This window comes from Hevea brasiliensis, chromosome 9 (assembly GCF_030052815.1).
Source record: "Hevea brasiliensis isolate MT/VB/25A 57/8 chromosome 9, ASM3005281v1, whole genome shotgun sequence".
NCBI lineage: Eukaryota > Viridiplantae > Streptophyta > Magnoliopsida > Malpighiales > Euphorbiaceae > Hevea > Hevea brasiliensis.
Genome location: NC_079501.1, coordinates 8,609,202 through 8,621,216, shown reverse-complemented (window position 1 = coordinate 8,621,216; position 12,015 = coordinate 8,609,202). Strand labels below are relative to the sequence as shown.

At 30.6% G+C, this 12,015-nt stretch overlaps 1 protein-coding gene across 1 annotated transcript; it reads left to right on the top strand.

Moving 5' to 3' along the window:
- The first annotated feature begins 7,760 nt into the window (after positions 1-7,760).
- LOC110653129 (FCS-Like Zinc finger 8) lies at positions 7,761-10,120 on the top strand. Its single transcript, XM_058152721.1, has 3 exons — positions 7,761-8,528; positions 8,620-9,443; positions 9,630-10,120. Exons 2-3 carry the CDS (start codon positions 8,662-8,664, stop codon positions 9,697-9,699), a joined length of 852 nt encoding a protein of 283 aa, XP_058008704.1. The 5' UTR covers positions 7,761-8,528; positions 8,620-8,661; the 3' UTR covers positions 9,700-10,120.
- The last annotated feature ends 1,895 nt before the right edge of the window (positions 10,121-12,015 follow it).

Below are 12,015 nucleotides of genomic sequence, written 5' to 3'. Positions count from 1 at the left end.
AAAATCAAAGCTTCAATTTTGTGGTGTCTCAGTCAATAAACAAATTATGTGTTTACATTACTGGAAATAAAATTATTTGCCAGACAACTTATTGATTGAAATATGCACTTCGACACTTAAGCACCCATGAAAGAGACCTCCACTTGCTTGATGGAGATGGTGGGGTCATTTTATGATTTAAAACTTGGATAAAGAGGAAAAATCAATTTGCCCCTCAATTACTCAAAATCCCAATTGGGTTTTGCCACACACAAGCCAACTAGGAGGTGCCTGCACGTATATGAAGAGCAGCTAATCCTCATCTAGCAAAGAGATACGTCTAGCGGCTTTGTATTGAAGAAAATTGAGTTTCATAATTAAGACACGAAGCATAAAGATAGGAGAAACAGAGAAAAAGAAAAAAGGACTTTAGAATTTTGAAAGAAAGTGATGATTTTCTGTCAACTTTATTGGACCATCTCAATGTAGAAAGATGATTGTGTCTATCCACTAAACCAAGCATCTTAGCAAAATTTAGGAATTGAAATGATGCTTTAGAAGGACATGAGATGAGAAGTCTATTTTTGTAAAATTAGGTCTGGATAGATTAGATGCCTCGTTTGCAGAATTTTTGCTTTACGGAATAAATCAATAAAGCCAATCCTTGGTAATTTTTTATTTTCATCACCATTCTTATCTGTTGCTTTATTTGAAATATTTTTCTTGGCCACTACAACCCTTTTTTTAATTTAAACTAATTTGGTAATTTTTATGTGATTAATTATGTTTTTAATATTTAGATTTATATTCATTTTCACATTTAAGATGTGATTAGGTATACTATTTTGATATACTAATACACTGAAAGTAATCGATCATTTATTGTATAATGCATTTAAATAATGAAGAATAAGATTCAATTATTGCGTTGGTTTAAGTTTAATATTTCTAAATTTTTGGTGAATTTATGAAAAATATTACAAATTAATAATGAGAAAAGAGAGAGAAAGTCAGAGAGAGGAATTGAAATCCTCTCATGTTATATTTGGATTCATGAATTTAAAGATATGAATTTCGATTTATATAAATATCTTGTTTTAGAGATTTAAAAAATATGAATTTGGATTTTAATTAAATTCAGAATAAATATAGATATTTAAAAAAATAAATATTTCAAATAATAACATTAATTATGTAATGGTCAGCTCCAACCACTAGAGAAATTGTCTGCTTTGTCCATAAGCCTCACGGTTTTGTCCCATAGGTGGAATGGAAAACTTCCCAGGAGGTTACCCATCCTAGGATTTCTCTCAAGCGAGAGAGCTTAACCCTGGAGTTCTTCCAACTCTCTAGACCATTACATCAAAAGGCAAGCACCTCTAGTGATTAGTTCTCCCATTTTATATATCATTACTTTTTGAACCCAAAACCATCTCCGTGCTTTACCGATATGAGATTTGCCTAAGGGACCTTTCTCTCCCCTTTCAGGGCTCAGCGTCCTTGCTGAGGTTTGTCCCATCATCGCCCAAGAGGATATTCGAGTGGCTCTGATACCACTAAAACATATCACACCTTACTCCTCCGTAAGGTATAACATGATCCCGTAATATATCTAATTGAACTAATTTCATGCACCTAGGAAACCCATGAATTTCGGCCATGTTAGGGAAAAAGGGGATTTGATTGATTTTGATGACATTAATGGTGTAGGCAAGCTTGATTGAAAGTGTAAATGAATTCTATACACTTTAATTTAGTGAATTGTGTTAAATGAGAAATTAGGGTTCTTGACAATTGAAGAATTAGGGAAAATTTTGGGGTTTTTTTAAAATTGCTACCACTTGACCTAATTGAGGTTTAAAATGGTCAATTGGTGTCATTTGGAGTGTGAGTGAATGCATGAAATTGAAATGAAATGGTAAATGTGTAATGCTTAATCTGGACAGCCTGACCATGGTCCACTTAAATGACCATAACTGAAATTTTGTTGCTCCAATTAGTGTGAGGCTAATTGAAGATGAAAACTAAGACCTAATGTAATAATTTTTATGTAGAAATATTGCCCTAAAAATGATCACAAGTCGGTGAAAATTTTGGTCAAATCCAACTTGTTGTAGAAATGTCTAAATGACCTGATTTTTGTGGCAATGGTAAGCTTAGACATAGTATAACAACTTTCATGAAGAACACAATCTCAAATTCTGACCATAATCAAATCAATTTGCCACCCAAAATTATGTTACCAAATTTGTTAGAACCTAAAAAATTGCCCAGAAATCTGGACTTTAGTCAATCCGGCCAGTTATGGTTAAATGGCCATAACTTGAGTTACAAAAATCCAAATGGAGTAATTCAAAAAGAAAATTAAAGCTAAAACACTAAGGAACAACTTTGATGAATGAAAGTCAACCAAATTCCCACTGTAGAGGGTCCAATGGAACAGTAGAAGTAAGTGACCAAAAACTGAAAATTTGTCAATTCTCCTAGGAAACCTTGAATTGAGTTTGGCAATCAATACCAACAAAAATATGACCCAAAATGTGGTATGTGGGAGTAATTAGAATTAACAAACCTATTTAGTATAAAAAGTCAATATTTTGACCAATTGGTCAAATGAATAGTAACCACTATAATAAAAAACACAAAGAATTCAATTTATGGGACTTTATAAGTACAATAAAGTAAAGTGAAAAATTCAATTATTGAAATTTTTATTAGAAATAATTTGGATAGGTATTGAAACACTGTGATTTTGTGTTTCAGTAGAAAAAGAGACTAGAAATGACGAGGAAATAGTGAGTCAAGGCAAGGAGGCGACTCACTAGAGTTTTGTATATAATTAATTTTATTCAATTGATTTTAATACTGTAGATTATTTTGAATGAATTGTGAGTTTAAATGTGTTGGTAACAATTGTGATTTTCTCTTTGAACTTTTATGAATTTTGTGTTGCCAACCCTATAAGGGTAAATTCTTGAATGATTTGTGTTAAGCGAATTGAAATGCAATTATTTGAATGGAATTTTACGAATTAGTTTTTAAACCACAGTTAGTATGACAGTCCCGTTCGGAAATCCTTGGTAATAACAGCTATTTGGGATTTGGCAATTAAAAATTGCTTATGTCTCCCATTAATAACGATTAATGGGGTAAAATTATATGAATACTCATTAGCTAGCTAGCCCTTTCCTCATTAATAACGGTTAGTGAGGTAATTTGCTTTGTTATGGTGTACAACACAGCATTGATAGTGAAATTTTTTTATCATGGTCTAAACTGTGTGTTATTGGCAACACTTTTACTTTTTGATTTGTGAAATGTGGTTTAAAATAAATGATTCATGTTAACTTGAGATTTTGGAAAATACTTCTTTGGATATGAAAATTTTGATTTATTATGCTTTTATAATGAGATGATTTTTTCTTAGTTGTATACCACTGAGTATCAATACTCAACGATAGCTTGTTCTGCTGTCACAGATAAGGAAAAGGACTAGGCAGCAGACTAAGCTGCTTGGAGCTGAACTTGAAATTATTTTGGACTTTTTTTAGGTATATTAATTATACCCAATGTAAATTTTTCTTTTTGATGTAAATTAATTTTATGTACCCATATGTACACATTGAGCAGTTGTTTAAAAGTTGTATTGTTATTTTAATTAATATAAAACTTTGCAATATAAACTTGATTACATTTATTTATTTTTATGTATAAATGAAGTATTTAAATTTCTTTTAGAATTCTCTGAAATTGTGAAAATGAGTTGAATTGAGATTGACTTGGGTTGAGAATAATGGAGGTTGGGATTTAAATATGTATTGTAAGTATTTTTTCACAGGTTTTTTAAGAATCGTTTTTTCCAAATACAGCCAGCACTCTACTGAAATTTCTATAAAAATTACGAAAAATAAAATTGATCAAAATTTTAACTCATAATTTAAACTTCAATTAAAGGTTTTTAAATAGTGCTTTAACATTACTTTACAATTTAAAATAAATTGGATTTGCTTAAAATCCCTTATAGTATATTTAATGGGTTATCGGTAGACAAAATTTGGTAATTTATTATGTATACTACACGATCATGTTATGCCTTACTGAGGAGTAAGATGTGACAAATTATGTTATTTGGTATTTATAGTCAACGTAACAAAAATTATTTTTGTTGGATACTAACTTTCATTTTAAATTTAAAATTTGAATTTTTTTATTTAAATAATATATTTCAAATTTATAAATTTTAAATTAATAGACTGTCGTATCCAATATCATAACAAAGATATTTCTGATACACAGGATCCTCTCATGAGGCAAGTGTAGAGCATACGTATCTCTGATTACAAAGGACTAAGATATTATTTCAAGGAAAAAAATATAGATAATTAAAATATTTTATTCAGAGATGATCTGGATACAGTAAAATAACCTTTCAAATAGTAATTAGTCTTTTTTCATTTTGGACGGTGAAAAAATTTTCTATAATATTTTCATATTAGGAACTTTTATCTCCGTGGTTCGCAGAAGATATTAAACCACCAAACGTCAATAAAAGAACAGGCTGCACTAATAGGCTTTATTGATAAAATATTATTATTCATTATTTGAGTTTCCAATAAAAAAAAAAAAATCAACAATCTGTAGTATATTTTGAATTGTCAAATAATTCATTCAAATTAAAAAAAAATAAATAAACAGGACCCAGTATATCTATACATGTTTGAGCAACCCTTATTTTTTGAAAGGCAGTAGTTGATCAATCATAACATAGTATGCGATTCTTGCATTTTGAGTCCAACTTGGCAATCTCCTGTATTAGCGCTGGACCTAGCAGGCAGTATAACCTACTACTGTATCAACGACAGTATTACTGCTTAACGTTTAAATTTTTCTTCTTTTTTTTTTTTCGTATATATTTTTCTTTACGTATATTTGGTTGTGGTTATTTCTTTTGAAGCCTTCTAGTCAATTTGAAATTGGATCGAATTAATAGTTTCATTTTATGATTTGATTTGAAATTTAAGTATAGAGACTGATTATAATATCTCTCCTTTAACTGAATTGAAATTGATTATTTAAATTAACTATTTCAAACCTAAATAGACTCTATTAAAAAAATTTATTATTTATTTATTTTTTCTAATTATATTGGGCTTCTTTATTTCTTTGTAAGTTTAAAGGTCAATGACATCCTTATATTTATTATGGAAGTTTAATTTAATTAATTTATAATTTTTTGTTCAGTTTAGTTTAGAATTTTTAATTTTAATTTAATTTAACTTAAAAATTATGAAAAACAAGAATTTGAACTTTTTAATTTTTGAGATTAAATTAAAAAAATCAAGAAATTTAGTTGTAAAATTAAGAAATTAAAACTTTTTTATTTTTTATTTAAATTAAAAAATTTAGCTCATAAATTTTAATTATTGAGCTAGTTTAAATTAAAATTTTTGAACTAATTTTAAATAAAAAATTAAAAATAAATTAAATTAAAAATTTTCTAATAAATACATAAACTAAATTAAACATTTTACATTTCTTTTTACATTATAATGTATCAAATATTAATATTATCATAACATTTAAAAAATTTTAAATCGAGGTCAAATCAAAATCAGATAAAAATCATATTAAATTGTTTCAAACCATTATAAACCAGATTCATATAAACCCAAATTATTTTAAATCCAAATCAATTCAAACCATTAAAATAACAAAAGCCAATAATTCCGATCCAAAATCAAATCGCAACCAACCCGTATCCGGTCTAGTTCTATCGCAAGAAGCAGCCTTGCTAAACTAAAAGACAACTCGAGTCTAGCGGCCGTCATAGTGGGCAGTGGGCACCTAACCCATCTTCAACTTCAAGTGACATAACCTACATGGGCTCCCTTCACAATCAGCACTTAGGGACATACTGGGCCTACATTGTGCCACTTTTTATTTTATTTTTCACATTTTGACCTGTTATTATTTATTAATTAATACCAAAGGCACTTATTTGAAAGAATATTTTGTTAACAAAATAAAATTTGAAGAATGTAATTATTCTAATTTATTTTAAGTTAATGATAATTTCAACAGAAAAATTATTTTATTAATGGAATAAATTTTAAAAACTAAATTATTTTTAAAAAATCCACTGATATGTAATTTTTTATATTTTAGAATTAATTTATAATTTATTTTATATATATTTAAGTAATTTTTTTTATAATTTATTAATTAACTTATTAATCCATTAATTAAATCAATTTGGTCTGTCGGTGGAGTCAACCTCAAGACAAGTTTAATAACATATATATTCCAAATCAACTAATTTGTTTACACATTAAAAAATAAATCAATTAATTTTTGCTATATAAATAAAATTTTTTGGTGAATATCATGATAGTGACCTTAAGTGGAACCCTCTATTTTAGAGTTGCTGGTTAATGCTATAAAATTATCATTTTATAAAAAAAATATATCGTTTTGATTTTTTAAAAATATATTAACTAAAAAATATTAAAATAATTTTATATTTAAATTAAAATATATTTTAAAATAATTAAAAAATAATTTTTAAAATTATTTTTTAATATTTAAAATAATAATTTAAAGAAAATCGAAAATCTAAACTCCAAACTCAACCCTAAAATGGATACTTACTCGATTTGGGGTCTGTGAAGTGACTGTTGGACACAGGACAGAACCCAAAATCTACCAATTCGGAAAGAAAGAGGAAATAAAAGAAAAAGTAAAAAAAAAAAAAAAAAGACGACGGATTGAAAATATATTTATATTTAAATAAATAAAATTTAAATATTTTATATAATTATTAAAATTTTAAAATATAAATTATTAATTAAAATATATAAAATTAAAAGGTTTAAATATTATTTAGATAATAATAAAATTTAAAATAAATTTAAATAATTAATAATAAATTTTAATTAAATTTAAGGTTATTTTAAACAGCTGTATATTAATTTTGAATTAACATAGGTGATTTTTTCTCTAAAAGTTAGGACACTTCTTTTAATAAATATAAAGAGTTACGGGAAATATTTGAAAAATTTATAAATTATAACAAAAACAATAATTTAAAATGCAAATCGGAAATGTTTACATAAACTAAATCTAAAAGAAGAGGGAAGTATCTTCTAGCTTATAATAATAATAATAAGGCCAAAAAAGCAGCAACCTGCAATTGGACCCATCAATTAATGCTTTAATTAGGTGGCTAAACAAAGCAGGTTCAGTTTGGGCCCCTTGCCCTCTTCCATGTGGTGCCAAATGCCATTTAAATGACCCTCTTTCCTTACTCGCCATCAATATTCAATGGCAAACTTTATCTAATTGTTGAGGGAAAATTGAGAAAATGATTTCGGAGGCGAGATTAAAAACAAAAGCAGAGAGATAATAATGCAAGCGAAGTAGGAAAGGATAAGACGAATAGATGATAGGCGTTATGTTCTGAGCTCTAAGTTCTCAGGTGCGTGAGCGATGCATTCATGACCGTAGGGTCAAGTCACGACAAAACACTATCGAGTGTCAAACCCTATTCCACAAACAAACACACCGCAAAACGACACCTGCATGCTAATTTAACTTCGCTTGCTCATTTCATTTCAATGTTACGTTCCCCAAGCTTCAGTTCTAAAGTTTCATTGGCTAATATTAATATGTTACCTTTATAGTATTTAATTTTTTTTTATTTTTTTAATTGTTATCTTTTTTAAATAAATAAATCTGATATAAATGTGAGAATTGATCAAATGTTGCCATATCCACCGATCATATTTTAGAATTTCTCCCCTCTTTAAAGAACGGCTCTGGTTTTAATTTCATAAATTTTTTCGCTTTCCCGTCTCGCTTCTTTCTCTTCCCGTTTACGGATTTGCAAATTCTTGGCAATTGTGAAAGGGCTGAGAATGAATAAAGAGGAAGTGACGGAGTGAAACTGATGGCGAGAACGAAAACCCACTAACAGAAAGTGAAAGTTGATCGTGAGAGAGAGAGAGAGTAGTAACTTATCTTATGGCCCTCCGGTCTTGTTCCTTTTTCATGGGGATTGGGAAAACAACTTAACCATTTCTGCCTTTCTGCCTGAAGCCTTTGCCTTTTTTGTCCATATAGATTTTCTTCTTTTTGCCCTAAATGTCAGGGCTCTTCTGCATATTGCCTGCTGATCATCTGGCTTGCATATGGGTTATTGTGATGGGAATTGATTCTTTTTCTCGTTGAAGGAGTAAGGGAAAAGAATAGAACAAGAGACGGTGATAGAGAGAACAACAGTCTTTCTTTTCTCTTTCTTTTTATTGCCCAGTCATGGAGGCTAAAGAGATTTAGGAGGCATTTCAATTTCCCAAGAGTGTGTGTGTGTGAGCGTCGGTGTCAGGTTTCTTTTTTGTTTAAAAATTTTTCCTTTTTTCTTTTCTGGTGTCTGGGGCGTGGATAGTATTCTACTTCGGAATCTGTAAAGGTGGCTCTTGTGAGTTCTGAGTTGTGACAATTACTAGAAACGATTTATGATCATCTCTTCCATAGTCTAACTACAGTAATCTCAGGTGAGCTTTTACTCATGCATGTATTACTCTTTATTTTCTTTTTTGCTCAATTCGCAACTAATTCTTTTTTTTTTTTTTCTTGGGCATGCAGCTACTTTGGAGGGGCCGAGAATTATCTAATACAGAGGAAGTTATGCTGAGGAATAGATCTAGAGCAGTAACCAGCAAGCAAGCTTTAATGACTGATCACAGTTCTCAATCTCCTCCAATCCAGAACCACACAAAACCAACTCCATCTTTCTTTGGTTCTCCAAGGTTCGAAGCTTTCACGTTTAAGGCTATTCCTGAAACTGAGGCTGTGATTAGTCCTACCTCAATTCTTGACTCTACTAAATCTCTCTCTCCCTTCAAAAACCCGTTTTGGTATGACATGAACCAACCTAAATCCCCAAGAGTTTTCTCAGAGAATCAACGCTCATGGGACAAATTAGACTCAAAAGGCATTGGTGTTGCGCTTATTGATGAAAAACCCAACGAAAAGATCAATAGCTCTTTTTCTGAACCCAGTAACAGAATGGTCTTGTTTGGAACCAGTCTGAGAGTCCAAATCCCACCACTTGCAAACTTTATGCTTTCTCCAACTGATTCACCTAAATCCCCAGCTGATTTTGGAATTAAAACTAGGAATTGTCAATTAGCAGCATCTGGGTCTACAAATTCTGGAATCCAAACAAACTCTTCTCCTAGGGTGCTCACAGGATGTATATCTATGAGCGAGATAGTCCTCTCTGAGGACTATACATGTGTGATATCTTATGGTCCTAATCCAAAAACCACTCATATATTTGACAACTGTGTTTTGGAGAATTATTGTTCTTTATCAGATGAGTCCAACGCTGCCCAAAAGAGTTTTCTCAGCTTCTGTCACACATGCAAGAAGAATCTGGAACAGAAAAATGACATTTTTATTTACAGGTTTGACCCTTCCCTCTTCTTTGATGACATTACTGGGTTCAATTAGATAGACCAAGCCTTCATAAGTTTTCAGGATTTCAAAGACCTCATTCTCATTTGATCTTGCCAGTAATTATGGAGTGACTTGCTATGTTAAAACTGTAATTCCTCTTGGACTAACTTTTCCCCCACTTCGTAATTATGCAGAGGTGAAAAGGCCTTTTGCAGTCAAGAATGCCGGTACCAAGAAATGCAGTTAGATGGGGTGGAGAATTGAGAATTTGATGATGCTTAAACCGTTCTTGATACTCTGCCACCGCTCTCAGAGTTCTCATCAAAGGCCAAATCTTGCTATAAAATATTGCACTATTCAGTTGTTCCATTCTTTGACGATTAACAGTTGAGAATGATCAATTGTATGACCAAAGATTGGGTGCTCTTTCATTGTAGATTTAAATTTTTTTTTTCTTTTTTTTGTCTTTAACCCTCTCACCTGCAAATAGAGATAAGAGAGGATGAAATATTGTAGAGTGGAATTTGTTTAAGTGATGGCTAATTTTGGTAGTTTCTGCACTTTACCCAAAGTTTTTGGCCTTCTAGTGGATGGTGATGTAAGATTGAAGACTTGCCCAAGTTGTTTTGTTCATTATTTTTTATTACGATGAATGAATATAGCAATAATCACTTATTTTATTAAAGTGGCAACCAATTATTTCACGGTGAAGATTCTCAACCTTCTCAATTTTTTATCCTTTCTGCTCATGTCCATTTTTGTCTATCTTGGTTGAGTAGACATCTGGGAACATTAGTGACTTTTTTCATGGAGGCGCATACATCTTCCCAAGTCTTTTTCCAAACCAACTACATAATATGAAGCAAATAATTAAATACTATATAGTATTTAAAAACATTGATAAATATATTATTGCACTAGAGACAAGTACAAAAATCTTAAATCATTTCCAAGAATTTGTTTACTTTTTTAAGAATTAAAAACTTTCTTCCTTCCAACATCATTCATCCCCTCCCCTCCTGCTAAAATCAAAAGATAAATGAATGAAGAAAAATAAAAACAAAAATTTATAATAAATACAAAGCATTTTTAACCCTTTTAAGAGCATGTTATGAGTATACATTTGAAGAACTAAAGTTATCTTTGAATTTAAATTATTATGGTATGATATTTTTATTTAAAACTATATTAAAAACAACGCTATCATTAGAGCTTCATCAATCATGTCAGCTGATGCTAAAATTTTATAACTATTCCTATAAAATTAAAAAAAAAAAAAGAAAAAAGAGTTAGAAGATAATAAAATATTTGTCTTAGTTGATTGGTTAATATCAACCATTACATAGGTGATAACATGAATTCTAACCCACTTACAACAAAAATGACCAAAATGACAAGAAGAGAACACCATGTAGGGTCAATATTCTCGTGTGCTATTACAAATAATAATGTACTAGGCATCATGTAAACCCCATCTGATTTGAAGTCTCAGTTGCAAGTCTCACGTACCTTTCCATTGTTTTTTTTTTTTACCCAAGTCCAACAAAAGGCCAGCGGCCTCCACTTTCTTCTGTTGATTCCTCTTTCTATTTCCATTTTATCAAGCAATAATTAAAAAAAAAAATAGAAAGGAATATATCTCAGTATCAAATATTAGTAACTGGCGATCACTACATTAGTAGTGCAAGTTAAATATTATGGCTTTAAAATCTAGTCTGAGATCTTAAAGCTGGATGCTGTTGCCCACACAATTTGGGTCGATGCTTTCACGGAAGCCTTTTTCTTCTGCTCAGATGGTATACAATTATAGCCCAGGAGACAGGCTGCCGGTTCAGCTGGCCCTCTGTTTAGGAATAATAGGAAGCAAATAAAAAAACACAAAGAAATCAGATAATCTGCATACAAAACGACGCTGATTTATCTCAGTATATCAGATTCCCACTGCGTAATATATTAAGCCAGAGTTTGCGACACCTGAAAGCCATCTCTTCATTAACTTGTTGCAACAATACATGCAAGTACCATCATTTCTGCAAATATTTTGGGACAGCTTGAGCCTTGACTCCGTAGCAGAAACTAGTGATGGTGGAAAAACGCCATCCTCCAAAGAACTTCATCTTTTTCATATGATAAAAGTGCCATGGCTCAAATCTATAAGCCCATTTGACTGACATTTTACGCAAAACCATTTTATCACGAGCAACTGTAAATGAAGCTAATAGCAACAAGGAACTGTGGACGAATTTGGTAACTTGAATGATGAAAAATTCAGGTGAAAAAACTACTGTCAATTGCTGCTGGTTTTTGTGGCAGCTTTGGATAAGTAACTCTACTCTAGATGTTAATGTGGCTAAAATTTCTAGCGCAGCAATTGAAAGACCACAAGTGGGATTCTTTTTTCCAACTCATGCGATCGAAACACTTGATGGATCAACAAATAAATGTTCCGATCAAAAGTCCTGCATTTAGAAACAGATTGCCTGGCAATTAAGAAATGTAGGTTCAGGTTCAGGAAGAAAAGCATCAATCAGTGCCTTTTCTGGTGATGTGTATTGTATCATATTGGTGCTGATATATGGT

What these genes read in the sequence shown, in the direction of transcription:
- LOC110653129 (XM_058152721.1), top strand. Translation starts at nt 8,662, where the DNA reads ATGCTGAGGAATAGATCTAGAGCAGTAACCAGCAAGCAAGCTTTAATG. An exon ending in AATGACATTTTTATTTACAG is followed by an intron (nt 9,444 to 9,629) that starts GTTTGACCCTTC and finishes GTAATTATGCAG; the next exon opens with AGGTGAAAAGGCCTTTTGCA.